We start from the raw sequence: 19,942 nt of genomic DNA on the forward strand, positions 1-19,942 counted from the left end.
AGCTAATAGAGAAATTATAAACTTCCCTGAGTTCCACCAAGAGAAATCTCACCAAACTGATAAACATAGTAATTTCTGGCTGATTCCTACTTCATGCAAAGAGGACAGACTTTCTCAGTAATAGAACTTATTAATCTTTGTATTAAGCATCTGTTATGGACTGATTAAGCACTTCATGGATAGAAGTTCAAGGAAACATTCCATTTCCAACTTGATAAAGAGTATAAAGACTGACTCTTACATAGGCTAAGAAAACTTTGAGGTAGAAGCTCAGCGTGGCCAATTTCTGCACTAGAGGAGTTTCTGCACCTACAGGAGGTGGTTCATCCATCACAGCCCAAGAGCTGTCAGGAACGCTCCACCAGCAGCCTCCGGGCGGGTCTGCGGACTGACTTCAGGTCTGATTGCATTTTGTCGCTGAAATGTAATCCTGCTATAGAGGGTCGTTCCTCCCTCATTAGAGGGTACACAGTCAGGGCTGGCCTCCTGGGCAGAAATAAGAGGCAAAAGGCACCTGCTAATAATCTCTGGAAACACCAGTGCCAGCCTCCCTTCTGTGCAGCAGACGTCTTTAAAACAAGAACATGGGGCCAGAGCCCAGATAAAGAAATGCCACTCAGAGGTTTCCCCCAAGTTAACTAGAACAACTTGAATTTCTGTTTACACAGCCGAGGGCCTGGAAAGGATACTGAAGTGAGAAGAGAAAGCTGCTTAGGGGATAAGCAAGATGAGATGTTTCCTAGGGTGGAGGGCAGGACCTAATAAACAAACTGAAATCAAACCCTGTTTATTTTTGTTGGGACTCTAGACCAGTTCCAAAGTTAGTACAGTGCCTGACAACCAGAATGCCGTCAGTCTTACACTTTCTAAACATTACACAGAAAAGCATCCTGCTTCCCTTCCCTTTTGTTTAAAATCACTCGGCACTAACTGTGACCACCGGGGCTGTGGAGCAGGGGCCCCGGGAGCTGAGAGCTCTGAAGAATGTGCAAGAAGCACCCCGGGGCTCCTTCTGACAAGAACACTCCCTGATTATAAATGCCACAACCTCTGTTTCCAGGAATCATAGCGGATCCTGCACAATGAGTCCTTGGACTCCTCAAATGGGACTAGCCTCTCAACGCAAACAGAAAAATAAAAGAGCTCCATTCTCTCTCCCGCGAGACATCCAGAGGTATGGGAGGACAGTGAAGTGCTGAGGTCTGGGGCCAGGCACTGCCACAACCCAGCTGCACTACAACCCCTTAGATAGCATGCTGCTTCCACCAGGGTCACAGTAAGGTGACTGAAGTTGTCACGCGCTATTTATTTAAGCAAAGAGTGCGCAGGATGAGGTACACCACACCAAAGTGTTTTCTCAGATATTCTCGTCCTTCAAAAACTTATCGTTGGGATGCAATATCCAAGCCTTTCTCTTGCAGAAGGGCGGATGCCATATTTAAAGTGAGATACCAGAGTCCACGTGACGCCTGTTACCCATGTCAGGTGCACCCTGTGTTAGGAGAGCTGTAACTCTGAGCCAATATATAGTCATATCCTGCTCACTGTTTACCAAGTGCTTTCATATATGTATATTACGTCGCTTAATTTTCATAGCACTTTAGTGAAGCACAGGATGATATTATTATTCCCATCTTATAGATGAGGAAACTGAGCTACAGTTACGTCCTACCACTGAGACCTACAGCTAGAACGTGCCAGAAATGGGGTCAAAGTACATTCTATTTCCAATACACAGAAGCTTTTAATTTTAAGAAAACACACTGGAGAAAGAGCTGTGAAAAGTGTTCCAATGATGATGCCAGTATCATAACATTATGGCTTAAAAATGGACAACATTTAGTTCTGTGGGTTGTGTATCTTAGAGATGCTGAACTAAATATTTACTGTTTGATTCCTGGGCTGAGTTAAATACACAATAATCAATAGATGTTCCAAAGAGATACTATTTGTATTTATCTCTAAGAAAAGATACCTACAGGACTTCCCTGGTGGTCCAGTGGGTCAGACTTCGAGCTCCCAATGCAGGAGGCCTGGGTTCCATCCCTGGTCAGGGAACTAGATCCCACATGCATGCCGCAACTAAGAGTCCACACGCCACAACTAAGAAGTCCACACGTCACAACTAACAGGCCCACATGCCGCAACTAAGAGTCTGCATGCCACAACCTAGACCCAGCACAGCCAAAATAAATAAATAATTAAATATTTAAAACAACAAAACAAAAAAAACTCTGTAATGACCTATAGAGGAAAAGAGTCTAAAACACAGTGGATATATGTATATGTATATGTATAACTGATTCACTGTGCTATACAGCAGAAACTAACACAACATTGTATATCAACTATATTCCAATAAAAATTTTAAAGATACCTAAGCAAATAAACATAAATCTAAGCAAAAAATGAATGCGGTATGATAGACTGACTTGATATAAAGCGTAGGTATTGTCCCTACCAAGAAGAAACATTATTAACCATTTGCTAGTTAAAGATCACTATGGAGAGGAAATAGAATTACACCATCATGACTGAGTGCCATGCCAGCTGGACTCCACCTGAAAGCTCTAACTCAAATATTAATAAAAGACATATAAAAATATTAAAAAATAGCTAACCTCTAATCAGACAGATGTACAACCTACAAGAAAATCATTTTTTCATGTACCATCTATAATAGAACTTGTTTTCAGAGATCCTTAAAGATATGAGATACTTAAAGACACTTAAAAGATACTAGATGACTTGAAGACATGTAATCAGAGTATCATAACTTTGTTCACATCAAATTATGAAATAAATATGCGTGTGTATATATACATACACACACACATAACACACAAACAACTATCACCCCAAGATAACTAACCTTCAACAAAAACTTAAATGAGAAAGATGCACTGACTCAGGGATTTCCAGCCAAAAAATATCTGATACATAAATATCTCTAAATATATGACCTCAAATATTTTCTAAAATAACACATGGTTACAAATAAGTAAAAATGCTTGCCAAATGGTAAGTTTCAAAACAACATTCTATGCACTGAGTCATACTTATGACTTGGCCAACACAAGAGTTGCTTATGCAACTCTTCATCGGCGGAACACTGAGCATCTACAATTCCAAAGTCAACAGGTATGATGTAGCAGCAATAGGAGCTTGAACACCTCATACATTAAATTACGAAAGATCTTTATGATCAAGGTAGTGCCTTTCTTTATAATATTTTTGTAAGAAATGATATAAATTTTATATTATATAATATAAATATAATAGTTATGAACATAACATTCAGGAATGACTGCACCCCTGGCCATGGTGCAGATCTGCGGGGATGACCTTGCTAGACGGAAGTTGCTAGAGTCTGGCCCTTCGCAGAAGCATCACCCACACAAACATCAGAGCAAGGGTGATGTGTCAGGACAAGCATCCCCTCAGGCACAGGAAGTGCCGATGTAAGGGTTTTGGGCTTAATTGTTTGCTGCCCTTTAGGAGTGATGGAATAAAGATCTCACTGAAGCACCGAAATAATTTTTTGCTCCAGAAAGGTTAGAAAGGCATGGAGCATGTAGTCAGTGATAAGGCTATCAAGGCTATCTTGCATGGTGAAGTCTGTCATGGGGAAGGCATCTGTTGTTTACAAGGAACCACATATCAAATCTGCCATCACACATTAGAATTCCCACCAGGCCTTTTATCCTCCCCCCGCCCCCGCCCCCGCCCCCATCTACATTCAAGTCATCTCTTGATTCTCGTTCCCCTTTCTTTAAGCCATCATTACAGTCAAAAAGCCTATGAAAATAAAATCTAAGTTTGTGTGTATTTGTGTAGGAAGCTGGAATATAAAAAAATTAGGGAATCAGAAGATGTTCCATTGAAATGATTGGGTAATTACTACTTAGTTTCCTTCTAGGACAAGGATGAATTCCCTAATGATGGGTATTATAAGTAATTAGACAAAGCTGTTCACTTTTCAAAATTAATCATCAATCCTATTAATTATGTCTGTATTACACATTCTATTAAATTAGCGCACATAATATGAGGCTTTCACACACCAGAAGAGAAGCGTTATCATTGCACTTTAGTGACTTGATAATTTAGCTGAAAGGAACACAAACATTCGTAATTACACTACTTTTAGTAGGATCACCCTTTTCAATTCTCTTGTGGTAAGAAAAAAGGCTACTTCACAAGGCGAAAGCAAGCACACTTTTCTTCAGGGGTTTTAGCACTAAAGAAGAAGCCAGATTAAAGGCAGATTTGAGGTTTTTAGAGATCCATATTTGACTGATTAGGGAGAACATTCCCCCAGGGAGGAGACCTGCAGCCATGGTGAGGTCAGCACTGTAGGCCTGGAGGAGGCACATGTGACCCCGGGAACAGATTATCTGGGTTAATAAGGAGCTGGGTTCAAACTGAGAAAGCCTAAAACAGGAGGCAATGAAAGCACTGGTCCTCGATGCCTGCTGAGAAGCAACCGGGGGCTTTATGACATGCAGAATGACGGCCTTCCTACCTTCTTCCTTTGCTAGGTGATCTGGATGGGGATGCAGGCTTTGCCACTGGGGCATCGCCAGTAACTGCCTGCAGGTGTACTAGTGCTGCCCGGGCTTGGTGCCCTTACAGAGGGACCACACTGACGGGAAGCTGACAAGAGAATAAGCCTGGAGAGGGCAAGGGAGCAAACTGGAGGGTCATAAAATCCCCATATCACAGTCATGAACTGAACTTGACTTCATACGCTTGGACATACCTGGTCCTTGCTACCTGCAGAGAAGTATGATGCATGTAGAGGCTCCTAATGACTATTTCAGTAAGAAAACATGTATGAAGCACTAAGATGAACGCAAGGACACAGCACACAGCATCACGCATCAGATGTTAAGACGCCCCAGTATGTTCCCCAGAAGATACGTCATAGGTTTATACAGTATAGTTATCCCTGTGTCAAGAGGAGGGGGTAGTAGTTGTGGAGGGAGATGTAACAGAAATCAAATTTCCACTCTTATCATTATGAGCTCATATGAACCACAATTTAGTGAAAGTACTTAAAGTCTAGCTTGAAATCAAAATCACAAATTGGGGGCAAATTGGTATTTTCTTCCCCACACTACAAGATGAATGTATGGTCTGAATCGGGGTTCCCAGCCCCTGGGCTGCGACCACTACCAGTCTGAGGCCTGTTAGGAACCAGGCCGCACAGCAGGAGGTGAGAGGCCGGTGAGTGAGTGAAACTTCATCTGCCGCTCCTGTCGCTCACGCTACCAGCCTGAAACAACGCTACCACCCTCCGTGGAAAAACTGTCTTCCACGAAACCGTTCCTGGTGGCCAAAAGGTTGGGGACTGCTGGTCTAAATAATGCAGGAATTGGAATAGGAAAATATGCAGGCAAAAGAAAAAAAAAAGAGACAACACAGAATACTATGATATGCAGGTTTCTTTCCATAAGTTTGGTTTTGTTAAATTGGTTTTGTGAGAAAGAGAAGTGATTTACTGTTATCACATGGAAACAAATTTACTAGCTGAGTAATTTACTAATCACATATTTACCAATTAAGTAGCAAAACACAACAGGAACTTTTTTTATCTAAAAAAAATTAAATTTGAGGGTTTTCAACACACAAGAAATTCACTGCTGGGTTTTTCCTCTGAAGGTAATAGAATTCTCAGGCCTCCTGGGCCCTAGTTTCCAACTGTGATCCAAGTGCCCCTGGTTGATTTATAAACTGTTTCCTTTAGGACTGAAGTTTTGGTATTTAAATACAGTGGTCCTGGCTGGACATTTCCCCCTCCATCCACCAACACCCTGTCTGAAATAGTGGCCTGGTTACACCTTTCATTCAGGTCTCACCAAGGGCTATGCCACTTTCCAGATGACTGCTGGTCAGCTCTCTGAGAAGACACGTAGCAGTAAGTTGGGTGGATGCCTTGATACATTTTTGGCTCCATTTAGGAGCTACAAAGATTACGGGTATTACAGCAGACGCAATGCTCCAGTCACTAAGAGGTGCAGCAACCGTATGTCCCGGTTTACTAGGGACACTCCTGGCCTACAGCCATGGCCCCAACATAATTATTAACAGTCCTCACTTCACTCACAAAAGCATGGTTTAAAGAATAAATTGGCTAGACAGCCACCCTATTAAAAGAAGAGAATCCATCTTTCACACATAGTTTTTAATATTCCCTGACCATTACATTGAGAAACTCAAGCTCTGTAAAATTCCTGAGACCAGAAATTATGCTTTAAAAATCTTTCCATCTCTTGTATACCAATGTGTAGAATAAGTCTTCAGAGGAAGTGGCCCCACAGAGTGGCCAGAGGAGCTGTCCTGATAAGCCTGAATGGTGGCCAATGTGCACCTGAGCGCCATTTATCGACTCATCTACGGGGATTGTTACAAAGCCCTGTGGCCAGAGGATTTCTCCTCCTCCTCAGGCATCACCCCAAACATATGCACTGACTTGCATCTACGAAGCACGCAAAAATCTTCAACAATAAATCGCATGACGCCTGTCGTTAATACAGCTTTGCCTAATTTTTCACCTGCTAACTCTGATTACAGGTTCACAACTGGACTGAGATACGTCATTGTCTTTCACTTGACTTTATGAGCTTTACTTGAGACAGAAGCAATCAAAGAGAGTGAGAGCCTTGGGAGCAGGGACTGTGCCCGTATTCGAGCTGCCAGCTGTCTGAGCCTCGCCTTCTAGACTCCAGAACGGCATCTGGCTTGTGTCCATAGGACCAGTTTTGGTATAGACGTCAGGGGCTGATATAAGTATGTCCTCTGCTCACAAGATGTAGCCCCGTGGGTCACATGAAGGAGAGGGCTCTGTCAGTTACTCAGGCCTCACTCTGTGTCCCTAAACCCTCCACACGGACAACCACATGGTTTAAATAGAATCAATTAAGTGTTAGCAGACAGAGGAGTAACTGGGGGATTAAAATTAGTATCTGGTATTTAGCTGATCTCAAGGCAGTGGCAAGCTTAGGCACTAAGTGTACTCTGATATGGGACATGGTGTTTCTCTGTGGACAAAAGGACCACAGTCAGTAACAGGGTGAAGGAAGAGTTCCAATACTGAAAATTCTGAAATGGCAAAGGAGCCCAAGAGAGACGGCGCTATAGCATCACGACATCCTCAGAGAGCATTTCTTATTCTTAATATGCTTTATCTCAGGAACACATCCTCCATGTCTTTCCTCCGCCTGATGTGACTACATTGATTCTATGTGGCACATCAACCAGAAAAACAGATTTCGAAATTATTAACTGATCTAGGCAAATGGCTGTCAATGTAGATTTAGTGGTCACTGGGAGAAAGGAAGGATTTTTTTTCTTGGTCTTACCTATGCAGTAGGGACAACACTGGCCTTTTCTCAACACAGGTCTTTCACAGGATACTGAAGGGCAAGACTCAGAGTAACAGCTAATTACGCTATCCATGCACACGCAGCTGGTACACACATCCGGCTTCCAGGACTCCGCTGCCAGGAATATATCCCCTTCATCATTTTTGCAGTAACTAGGCACGCTGTCATTATGGGATGAGGAAGGCTGGAGAGGTTCATCTGGAAAAATGAACAGAAGGTCAGCAGAAAAAAAGATGCTGCAGGCCACCCACTGTGCAACACAGTGAGTTTCACTCTGTCCCATACAAAGCACGCTTGGTCACCAGGGCTTTGTGTGCCTCCTTAAAATGGACTCAGGGGCTTCCCTGGTGGCGCAGTGGTTGAGAGTCCGCCTGCCGATGCAGGGGACACGGGTTCATGCCCCGGTCCGGGAAGATCCCACATGCCGCGGAGAGGCTGGGTCCGCAAGCCATGGCCGCTGAGCCTGTGCTCCGCAACGGGAGAAGCCACAACAGTGAGAGGCCCGCGTATGGCAAAAAAAAAAAAAAAAAAAAAAAAAGGACTCAGTAATGACACAGCACATCTGACTCGGACAGGGTCTGGAGTTTTAAAACAAAAACAACAAAGACCACAAAAGATCTGTTGCAGAGATTCTGTTAGTTGCTTGCACGATATCCACTCTACCTTTCTTCCTTAACGAACTCCTGATTTTAAGGTCGGGGGTGGGGTGGCTGAGGACCTGGATCACAAGGGGGATATGTCACACGGGACCACTGCTCCCTCCTTTTCTGGTCTCCGGCACAGCTGGGGGTGGCCATGTCACCTGGCTGTGGCGAACGGATTCACTGGCTAATCAGGGATTTCTGGGAAAACTTTCACTTTCTTAAAAGAAGGGCAGATGTGAAGCTACCCACATGCTTCCACATTCTTCCTGCCTTGAATATGAGTGTGTCGCCTGTAGCTATAATACCCTTATCATACCTGTAAGAGAGAGGCCTTGATATCACTAAGACACTAAATCAATGGGATCAACATCTGTCTCCAAGCTTCTCATAATGTATGGAAAAGAAACCTCTGTTTAAAAACTGTAGCTGGGTCTTCTCTTACTTGCAGCCGCACGCAGTCCTAACCAATTAACACCCAAACAGATTTTCAAACTGTATGCAACACTTCAATGTTCCAGCCTTCACATTAATGGCTGAAAGATGATGGGAAATGTATATCACTCCTGAGGATGCACCTACAGAGAAATCACCTGCAAGACTTGTGTGTTTTTGCTACATAAATACAGACCAGAGGGCCTCCAGATCTAGTAACAACTTGAAACAGAAAAGAACGTCACCAGAAAACCCAGATATCTCTTGGGGTCTTGCCATTCACTGAACTGACTTGAGAGCTGTAAGCTCAAGCAGAAAGCTGACTGGGATATAACAAAGGAAAGCGTAATACTAGTTAGTGAGCTTTCCTAGTTTAGAAATGTCACAATTGCACTGACAAGAGAGCACTCCCAACCACCTTTGCACTTGAGAGTCTGGAAAAAGCCATGATGGTCCCACCCAGCAAACCTCTAAGAGAATCCCATTTTCTCAAAGGATACAGGGTCAGAAGAATTATCATCCGTTCTCATAGTCAACATCATGAAGTCTGCTCTTTCATATACACGTAGCTATCACAGTGAAGCAGGAGCTCTGAGTGTCCCATTTTCCTCCCATCCACCTCCTGGATACACCCTACAGCCAGCAAGTTTGATTTGACAAGAAGAGTCTCTTTGAGAAGCGGGGCAATTGCTTTACTTTGGGCTCCGAACCCAAAGTGTGTAACTGTATCTCCTACTGCCAGACCTGAAGGCAGCAACAGTGAAAGAAGAGCCGTTGGTTCCACTGTTCCAAATGTGCTTCAGGTCCAATTTTAGGTAAGTTTCCATAGATCACATGCATATGAGATAAAGTTGGTAAAATGGGATTACTTTCTCAGGCATCTTTTCTGGATCATCCATGTCTAGGGATAATTTCTTTTTAAGATATTGACTGATGTTAACTTTTGATTTGGCTGGAAATCAGGGCAACTCACACTAGTCTACACGAGGCTCTGCAAATTGCCACGAGGTTTCTGTGTGTTATGACAGCTTAGCTCTTGCAAGCAACACCCAACCTGGTGTCTGAAAACTTAGAGGAGGAAGCAGGGACGGCAGCGATGGAAGCATGAAACAGTAGCTGAAATGAACATCCTAGAGTCTGGAGGGGACCCCAGGAGACATGGGAATGTGCCGGCAGAGCTGGAGTGAGAGCTGCAGCTGAGAGGCAGCGTCTGCAGGTCTTCAGTCTCCAGGGCAAGAGACTTCGGAGCCCTGACTGAAGATATCATTTGGGAATCTTGCCCAGGCTATCTTCCTTCTTTGGGCCTTTCTTTCCATTTTTAGGAAAAAGTGAGACCCCTTCTTTACACTCTGATTCTAAATATTAACTCACTTGTTTTGTTTTTACCAGTTCTTTCACTGGTGTTCATTCATTCTTTTTATTTCTGTACCAGAGAAATAAAAGAAGAAAAGAGGGATCTCTCTTCTGTGCTACGCTTCTTTCCAACTTTAAAAAATCAAAAATGAAAGAGAACTTTAAAAGTGTGAAAAAAGAAAGAAGTGCTTCTCTATTCTCTGCCTTTCTCACCTTGGTGAAGTATCATCACCTACAGGGATGCTCAGTCTTTCTTCATGAGCCCACTTCCGTTTCTAGACCTTGCTCTAAACCAGGCCAGAGGAGAGGGGGAGTTAAGAACAGAGGGAATGACAAGGCATCCCAGGAGATACAATCTCCATGAGGGATGCAACTCTTCTAGTTGTACATATATATCATTTTGGGACAACTTTAGGATGCAAGTATCCTAAGGTTAGAGATGGTATTTTTCTAGATGTGAAATACTCCATTTATCAATGCTGCTGTCGAAATTTACTGCAATGTGAAGAAATCAATGCTTTGAATTTTAAGACTTTTTATCGCTGCAACACAACTATGAATGGAAAGTTCAGAAAGATCAACGATGGGGTAGGTGACTGATTTTAAAATACAAGAGCATTCTAGATACAAACTTATTCACAGGTTTAAGTGTAACCTTCAGAATACTGATCTAGGAAACAGAAAGTCCTGACATTTAAGATGAAGGCTATCACTGAAGTATCTCTCAAGTTATATGTAAAGTAAGGAAGAGTCACCTAGGCGTACGTTGATAAAGGAGAAGCCAAAGCCAGGCACACATCGGGTGCTTGTTCCTGTTTCTAGAGGGGAGGTCTCTGCTCTGCTAGAATCGGCAGGGCCTCTGCTCATGCGCACTGGCCTTGAGACCTGGCTCTAAGAAATCAGTCCTTGGCACACACAGGAGTCCCATTTCCAGGGAGCTCTTGTTCTTTGCCTGGGCTGAACCTCTGAGTCCAGTCAGGTGTGCCACCAATAAATTTGGGCCAACCCCTGTATTTGTCCTCAGATCCTCGGACAAGTGGGAACACAGGTACTTCCCACTTTAGTTAAAGCTTCCTGGGTTACATGCGCTCTTAATGCTTTCCTTTCCAGGCACTCCTCTCACTCTGTCATGATTTACTTAAAGGTGGAATACTGGATTGTTCAGCTCTTCTTTTGCATTACTTCTCCACAGGACAGGAGTTGTGGCTGTTCTCATCAAGCCCGGGATCCCCATGGCTCAATTCAGGCATTCCATAAGCACTTGTAAAATGAATACATTAAACGGATATAAATTCATGATCACCACTGAAGAGACCACTCAGAGTAGTTTCCACCAGGAGGATGGGAATAATCATGGTCATATATTAACAGAGAAATATTAGGGTTTGTGTCTAAGTAAAAGAGTGATGATAAAAATATAGGAGGGACTAGGGTATATCCTAACAACATAATACATCTGAACTATTTCTTATACTAGAAAAGACGTTGCACTAATTAAGCTTTTCAGATTAACATGGTTGAAAATTACGCCAAAGATTCTGTACTAAGATGATAATACCTCAGCAGCAGGGCATGATGACAACAGCAAATAATGTTGGTATCCCTACAATTTCCTCTGATGCAATTAAAAAATATCATCAATGTGAACCCAGGAAGAATTCTGGACATCAACTACGCTGGTTATATAATGACAGAACAATAGATTCTAGCTGGCTGACTGGATAATCCAATGTAAAAAAAAGTAATACAAGGGCTTATGTTTTACTGAGCAGAAATGCTCTAAGAACATATATTTAGAAGGTAAATGATTACTGATTTAACTTGAAAAGTTAAAAGACTGAGCAACAACAAAACTAGTGTGCTGTCAACTTGGTAATTATACATATACAAATTAAGTCATATATTCTAGTGTTAATTAGAATTGCTACTTGCGTTGCATAATCAGCTACTTATGTTTAAAAGTCTGACAAAGTTTCATTATATTTGTTTCATGACCATAAATTCACCTGCTAAGGCCAGATTATCTGAGAACTAAAAAAAAAAAGAAAACAATAGTACTCTTTGTACATATGCAGTGCTGGTCACTTAGTACTTCTGGATCTTAACTTAATCATCACAGATTTGAGGAGGTGGGCATTAGGCATCTTTTAGCGATTCCTCTGTTTAACATTCTCAAAGTATCTTCACCACCCTTACATATTTCAAAGATTTTATTTACATTATTTATCAATAATTGCTCTTCACATTTTGTAAAGACAAAGATGACTTTTCACATTAGCAAAATCATCTGGAATAATCTGGTACAGCAGGACTGTCTCTTGAGTCTGAGATGTAGGGTTAAGAAAAAAAGGGTAGAAAGAAACAATTTTTTTTTTGCTGTTGTTGTTCAAAGTCACCTCAGGTGCAAGGCATATTGATTGCATAAATATGTGGTTGATAGAAAGGAATGAATTTAGAAAGCTGCCTGCCAGATGTTCCTGCCTGGGTTACTGGTGACTGGGTCTGGCCCACCGGTGCTGCAGAATGACAACGCCCAGGCTGCAGGCCCTCCCCATCGGCCCAGTGCATCCCGAGGCGCAGTGCCGGTTACCTGGACACTGTGGGCAACAGGAGTCCTGGGTGCGTGTGGGGTTCTGGCAGAGCAGCGGTGGGCACACCTCTGTCTCACACAGCACCCGCCCGCTGTGGCAGGTGCACTGAGTACAGGTGTCAATGTGCCATGTTTCTCCTTCCACAAAGTACTCTCCCCCAGGGGCATGGCAAATGGAGGGGGTGCTGAGCTCCGGCTTCTGCACCACAAAGTCATCTGGGGAACAACACAAAATCCAAACACAAGAAATTATTCATCTGCAGTCTTACCAGCTTGGGAAGAACCTGGTGCTGTGGGCTTTAAGGGACAAAGAAGATGAATTGGCTGTTTCCCTCAAGAACACAGGGAAGAAAACATTCCATGCACAGAAATATAAAGCAACAGCAGAAGAGCTAGTTTCAGGAAGTGAGGTTCAAGTGGTTCCAGTTTGTCAACAGTAACGAGAGGCTCCAACGAGATAATTAAATCACAGGGGGCTTCCCTGGTGGCACAGTGGTTGAGAGTCCGCCTGCCGATGCAGGGGACACGGGTTCGTGCCCCGGTCCGGGAAGATCCCACGTGCCGTGGAGCGGCTGGGCCCGTGAGCCGTGGCCGCTGAGCCTGTGCGTCCGGAGCCTGTGCTCCGCAACGGGCGAGGCCACAACAGTGAGAGGCCCGCGTACCGCAAAAAAAAAAAAAAAAAAAAAATTACAGGGACTCCTACTGTTGAAGAGAACAGGAGCCTCTTAGGGAATGTCTGTGAATGTAGGGTTATCTAGAATAAAGATCTCTCATTTACTGAATGCTTCCTATGGTCCAGTTTCCATGTTAGTGCCTTACATATGTTACTTCATTTATTCCTTACACCAATGTGAATAGGTACTGTTATCCCATTTAACATATAAGGAAACTGAGAACTCAGAGTATTAAGGGCAGACAAGGGATCTGAACCCAAGCCTATGTTTGTTTGGATCATGGATACACCTCCAGATTAAATACAATTGTAAACTGATTTGTGCCCCGTTCACTTCATTATCTCTGGGACCCTGAGTCCTTTCAGGCTTAGAAATAAGTCCTACTGTTGAGCAGGACACACCCCAATCCCGACCAGCTGCCGGCACACTGAGCAGGAATGCTCTTTCAGAATCAACAGTCTGAACCCTCACCTGAGACTAAACATTTGTTTGGCGATATGATCAAGAGAGGTAAACGCCCAGGGGCCAATGATAACTATGAGTTCTTTCCCCAGACGAGAGGCGATTTGGGGCTCTTGGTGAGATGATAGTGATAGAGAGGGAATTTAATGCTGAAAATGTCTGGAGAGGCACTGGGAGTTGCCCTCAAGTTGTGCTGGCAAAATGAGAAGTATGAAGATATTAACCATATTCGTGTCATCCAAATACAACAGGCGTTTCAAGAAGGTGCTGACAGTGTGGAACCCTGCGGAGAAGCCATCTGGAGACACCATGGCGGGCTCACGCTTGGAGATCAGTGGAATTTGGGCCTCAGAAGAACTACCCTGTTTGTGCAGAGATACTCAGAGCTGACGTCTCCTAAGAACTCACGGGCTGTGACTTTCAAAGCAGTGGTCAGCCTGAGATGTAGCAATACTGATGAGATACAGTGGTGTGGGCCCAGCTCCAGCTAAGAAAGCATTGTATAATTTTTAATACAGCTTTATCTCAAGGGAGCTAGTAAAGACTGGAACTTTGACCAAGTGGACATATCACAGAAAACTGACATCAGCCAATGCTTACATTCATAACCAACTGGGCCAAACTTTCTAGTATATTAGGAAAGTAGAAAGGAAGATAATTAGAATGAAAATTGAGCTGCGATGAGATAAAAGTGCATTTCTCACCGTTTATAGAAAAAGAAAAAATAGTTCCAAAGACTATTAGTAAACTACTGTTGGAAAAAGTCTCCCTTTTGAAAGGACTTGGAGAGGATCGACAATTGCTGCCCTTTTAAATGCTGCCATGTAAGGAAATGGTCAGAAGAAAAACGATGTGTGTTTGCAGGTGTCTTAGTCTGTGAATTCCTTTGCTATATATATATCCATGTGCCTCAAGGCAAAACATGAGTGACCAGATGGATGGAGGTGATAGAAAAACTGAAAGGTAGAGGATAAGAAAGGGAAAAAAAATCTGAGAAACAGTATGATTTGGTGAATCTTCTGTCAGAAGAGTTCAGAGGCTGCTCACTTATCTCAGAAGGAAAAACAGCTGATCCTTGAATAGAAGGCAGGAGAAAATATTCTTTGAAGTAGGAGTCCACAATTGCAACAATGCTTGGTCTCTATTCAGAAAGACCCATATGTGGCAACTCACTAAAGACATTTGGAAAAAAACATACCTACACATCCATATATATCAATACCTGTGTGCTTTTATATGTCTATATCTACATAGTCACACATCCACAATAATACATCAATAATTCTGTGTGTGTGTTTAAGAACTTTCCATATCTCTGTAATAGAGAAAACTAGATTTGGTTTCACTGACTATCAGTGCTTAAGTCAATCATCTATTCTCAGTAATATCTTTGCATTTCCACTGGTCGGAGTTCTTCACTGAGTACACCGTTTAGCAAAGACCCAGGTGCAGGCCACACTCTGCACACTCATGCCTGTAATTAAAGCATGGGGTCTTCATTGGTCCTTCCCCAAAGAGTCAACACAGAGTTCTGTCTCATTAAATTGTTCATTTATCTTCTGTTTCAGTGGGCACTAGTGGTTTTTCATATTTAACTAGCAAAACATGTGAATAAGGAAGCAGTTTTGATACAGAGCACATCTGGCTTAACTATGCGAAACAAAACAAAACTTTGTCATCTGGTCCCCTATAGGGGTATGGGGGCTGCCTGTCACTTTAATACCTTAGTTACTGAGGTGTGTAGAATGTCAGGGCTAAAAAGGACTTCCAGTGCCTCTCTGCCAACCCCCTCCCTGGCAGGCAAAGCAGGTGCAGACTGAGGTGCCAGCATGCGGTACCTCCCTCCCAGGCCGGGCCTGCCTTGTTGCAAAAGGCCCAGCCCTCAGGTTCCTGACTGCGCCCGTTGTACAGGTGGAGGGAGATACAGAACCAAGACTGACCAGGGAAATACAATCCCTACCCCCAAACCGGACAGTGCATTTCAACTTTAAAAGAAATCCGATGCAAGAATCAGGAGACTTCATGTCTGCCTGGCCCTCCAACTGACACACTATTTTACTTCGGGTAAGAAAGCTAATCTCTCTGTGTCTGTTTTCCAAACAAAAACTGCCTAAGTGTATTTTTCCCTAATTCAGTGGCCTCCACTCGGTGGAAGAAATAATAACTATGAAACCATGCTGAGCTCTTTGGATCAAAGGCACTAGATGAGGTATTATGGTAATAATTACTGTTATGGACAACCATAATTTGGACCGCTATGGATTATAAATCTGTTATGTTCTTCTACTAACTTATCTTGATTACCATTATTATGACTGTAAATGTTTTGGATGTGTGGTCACTCTAAACATCTCCATTTGGCAAGACTACCACATATCCATTAATTTAAAAAAAGCAATATTCACAGACTTCAGTAATTCTCTCCCTCTCGAATATTACTTTATAAATAAGAAGCTTTCATGGAATAAAATTAACAACAACCCCCTCCAATTAACTAAGACATTCAGCCTTAATACACTGTCCGTAAGATGGAGAGCTGGAGCTTTAAGTACATAAGCCCACAAACCTGTACACAAATGTAGTTCAAAGACCAATGTAATTGAGTAAACCTTCAAAAATAAGGAGAGTGGTTTTAGAGCTTTAGAATAATTCTCTGGTTTTTGTCTAATCATTTATAGCACCTGGCTGACACTCGTGGCTATTGTTGACAAAAACCAGAGAGCTGAAATACGTTCCAGGGGTCGTCCCCTGCACTTCCCCTGGAATTACAGATGTGATGAGGCAAAAGTCATTTGCTTAGGGAGCACACGAGATGGCGGCCAGCTTTTACCTGAACATGACGGGCAGCACTGTCCCGGATGAATGGTGGGGTTGCCACAGGCAGGCACCGGGCAGGTGATCAGAGCACACATTTCCCGTCCACTGTGACAGTAGCATTCCCGGCACCCATCATGCCAGCTTTCCTCATTTTTATGATGATGACCATCCATGGACAGACATGTGCCTGACAGGACGGGTGGCCCGGCTGCAGCAGGGACCTCTGGACAGACAGAAGGCAGCCTGGTAAAGAAGGAGCTACTGCACAGGAGAAACAGCCTGTAGTTCCTTACAGGTAATGCTACCCAGCCACCAAAAATCCTGTCTACACAGCACAGCTTGTGACACAGGAAAGGATCATGAAAAGAATTTAAGTTAATATGCTCTCAATTTTGAAAAAAGAAAAAAGGGAGTAAAAAACCCTGCAAATACATTTCTCTGCTATTGGTATTTTTTTTCCTCCCTTCACTCTACGTTCTCATATTCTATACAGTAAACAAGCACTGATTGATTTCAGCGTGAATGTTACACATATGTTTTAATACATGCAGAATAATCACTCTAGAAATCATCATTCAGTGGGGCAATCCTGGGCCGCTAGTAACTAACAGATTTTCGTTCTGCAGAACAATTGAAGCAGTGACTAGATTTTTGTTTACTCTGACCCCCTAAAAACACTCTTAAGGTGGTAACTGTCCAACTCTGAAAAAACACAGAACAAACTTTAGGGGTCTTTTACTGCTTCATTTGTGGCTCATGTGGACAACTAAAACCAGCTGGGGTGGGCAGTGGCGCTGGAGCTGGGGTAAGGCTCACACAGCTTCAGGAACATCCCTTGAGGGGGAAGTCCTGCAAAAGGTACTCCCAGGACTCACACCTATACACAACTATAGGCTGGCATGTGGTTATTCAGCAAAAGTCGACATTCTCAGGGAAAACTGTGTTACCGAGAAAATACACAAGCAGACTGTTTAGCCTCACCCACCCTCAAAGGGCTGTGAAAAGGGACCTTTGCTATATCAATCGTCTCAATCCACTGCTGGACAGAGGGAGACTCTTATGGAGGTCAAGATAAAGCTGCTTTAGGCTAACGTTCCTGAGACAAGTAAAACTGAAGAGCTAAGAAGTGATTAATTTGGTCAACGTGGGGCCCGTTCCTTTAAATTCTATCCTGAGCTCTTATTCCATTGAGATGAAAGGACAAGGGATGGTCCTCTAGAGAGTGACAGTGGTGTCAGAGTGGACAGCAATCACTGAAATTATTTCATTTACTTCCGTTCTTGGTTCCTGTGCCTCTGATTGCTCTGAGCGGGGAAGGGTTATGCGTTGGGACTTACCTCTGCACTTGCAGATAAGACAGCCACGACTGTCCTGCTGGAAACCCAAGGGGCAGATCTTACTGCACGGGAGCTCTGGGCATTTCTTACAGCGACAGATGTCACAGCCATGCTTATTCTTCCTGGGTAATTAAAATTTTGTCAGAGGTTAGAAAATCCAAAAGTCTCAAGTGATGCCCAAGTGCTTAGACCAAGGGTCACTGAAGTGATATTCTCAGTAAGCAGAATGACTTGAACTTCTGCTCTCAAAACCCCCTGGAGTGATGCGTAATTAGCTCCCTGTGGCCATGACCACCACCCACCCATGGCCAACGGTTAGAACTGTCCAAGCACTTAGGTGCTCTAGGACGTGACTGTCAGAATCCCGATGACGTGACTGTTGATTTAATTGGGAAAAGTGGTACCAACAGTACAAAAAGATGAATGTGCAGCTCCAGGAAGAGGAAGGTGAAGGATATATTGCTGGTCAATGTTGGAGGCCAGCATTAGGGCAGAAGTCCTTCTTCTGCCAGAACCACAGGCTTCCTCAGACGATCACATTCTCTTGAGAAATTTCAGATGCTACTAAACATTTTACTGAGATATCTACAGAATTTTTTAGCAGATGGGAGAACTTAAGGATCCATAGACCTGGGAATGCTACGTAATGTTGTAGCATGTTGTACATGTAGGCATCTTGTATATGTTGATGAAGAACAAAACGTTTAAGAAGTCCTGCAGTCAATGTCCAGTAATTACCTCATTAGTCAGAAAAGAATACCAACTGAAAAATGCTCCACCTGTGGGGCATGACTGAAGCACGGAGGATAAAGGGAAATGGCTGGATGAACTTTTTTTTTCCCTTTAATAAGCTACAGTGCCTAAATTTTGTGTTGAGCAGAAAGATGATATTAAATAAATATGTTTATTAAAAGATCACCATAGTTTAAGTCGACAAAAAAATTCTTAGCAACAATTCCTTATTTTCTCTAAAAGGAGAATGACCCTGTGTATTACAAAAGGTGCTAACGTGCCCTCCTGTGTCTTCTGTCCACTACCTGCAGCTCCTCTCTTAGGCTCAACATCTCCTCTACAAGCTTTGCCCTAGTTGGGCTTCCTGGGCAGCAGAGAAGGCGGAGTTAAGTCTATTAATCCTTACGTTTCATCCCAAGGAGCGCTAAGTGGCAACAGTGGTGTTCAACTAGAAAAATAAACCCTGTTCTTTCTCATCTTGGACAAATTAAGGGGCTCTAAAAGAAGATGGCCCCCAGGCTTCCCTGGTGGCGCAGTGGTTGGGAGTCCGCCTGCCGATGCAGGGGACACGGGTTCGTGCCCCGGTCTGGGAGGATCCCACAGGCCGCGGGGCGGCTGGGCCCGTGAGCCATGGCCGCTGAGCCTGCACGTCCAGAGCCTGTGCTCCGCAATGGGAGAGGCCACAACAGTGAGAGGCCCGCATACCACAAAAAAAAAAAAAAAGATGGCCCCACGGGAAATCCTTGGTATATAACTGCCCAAGTGATAAACTACAATCTGCTAAGTGAAATGAGAACTGAACACTAGGGTCTACGTATTTATGTCAATATAATGAAAACAATGAATTAAATGAATGCTTCACACTCCTGTCATAGACTGTGCCATTTCCAAGCCCTAACAGGGCTTTAACAGATTTGTTTGTTAACTCATTTATTCACCTACCCGTTCCTTCTTCCTTCTCCCATTTCCTTCTCTATATTTCTCCCTCAGAGGCTGTCCTTGAAACATGCGCTAGCCAATGCAGTATTCGTTTGCCTACAAGAGTCAACTTGGTCCTTCTTGAATGTGTTTACTGACAGGAATACCAACTGGAATCTATAATCCTCTAAGAGTTTTCTCTCCAAGGTGAAGTGTGGATGAATGCAGCCTTGGTTCTGAACTATCATAACACTGCAGCCAAGTGGTTGTAGGTACTATTACGATAATAATCCTTCATTCTACATCAGCAGGTAAGCTAAGAAATAGCTCTACTTTTATTAATATCATATTCATATTTTAGGATTAAGAACAATGATGATTTATTAGTTTACTTGGGGAATTTTAAAGAATAATGTTCCCAAGTTAATTATCCAATTAAAATTAGAATTAAGGTTCCCCTCTCCCTGCTAAACTAGAATTTCTAAGAGGAAGAATAAAAACAATGCCTTTAAGACGCTGGGCAAGAGGTGATGGCTCTAAATCCCTTATAATTACTAGCACTATATAAACATATCAAATGGAAAAGGCAGAGAGA

The 19,942-nt window shown here is 43.1% G+C and overlaps 1 protein-coding gene across 6 annotated transcripts in view; it reads right to left on the reverse strand.

The window, feature by feature from the left end:
- The window catches only part of CRIM1 (cysteine rich transmembrane BMP regulator 1), a 208,055-nt gene that overhangs the window by 25,666 nt on the left and 162,447 nt on the right, over positions 1-19,942 (reverse strand). For 5 of the 6 annotated variants that reach the window (XM_079940082.1, XM_079940085.1, XM_079940083.1 and 2 more), the window contains 4 exons: positions 17,698-17,819; positions 16,374-16,583; positions 12,408-12,623; positions 7,365-7,586 (listed from right to left, as the gene is read on the reverse strand). In XM_079940082.1, the coding sequence (XP_079796208.1) occupies positions 7,365-7,586; positions 12,408-12,623; positions 16,374-16,583; positions 17,698-17,819 (770 nt within the window). The remainder of the gene's footprint in view (positions 1-7,364; positions 7,587-12,407; positions 12,624-16,373; positions 16,584-17,697; positions 17,820-19,942) is intronic. The other variant, XM_079940084.1, reaches the window with a different exon arrangement.

This window comes from Stenella coeruleoalba (assembly GCF_951394435.1).
Source record: "Stenella coeruleoalba genome assembly, chromosome: 13".
NCBI classification, from domain to species: domain Eukaryota; kingdom Metazoa; phylum Chordata; class Mammalia; order Artiodactyla; family Delphinidae; genus Stenella; species Stenella coeruleoalba.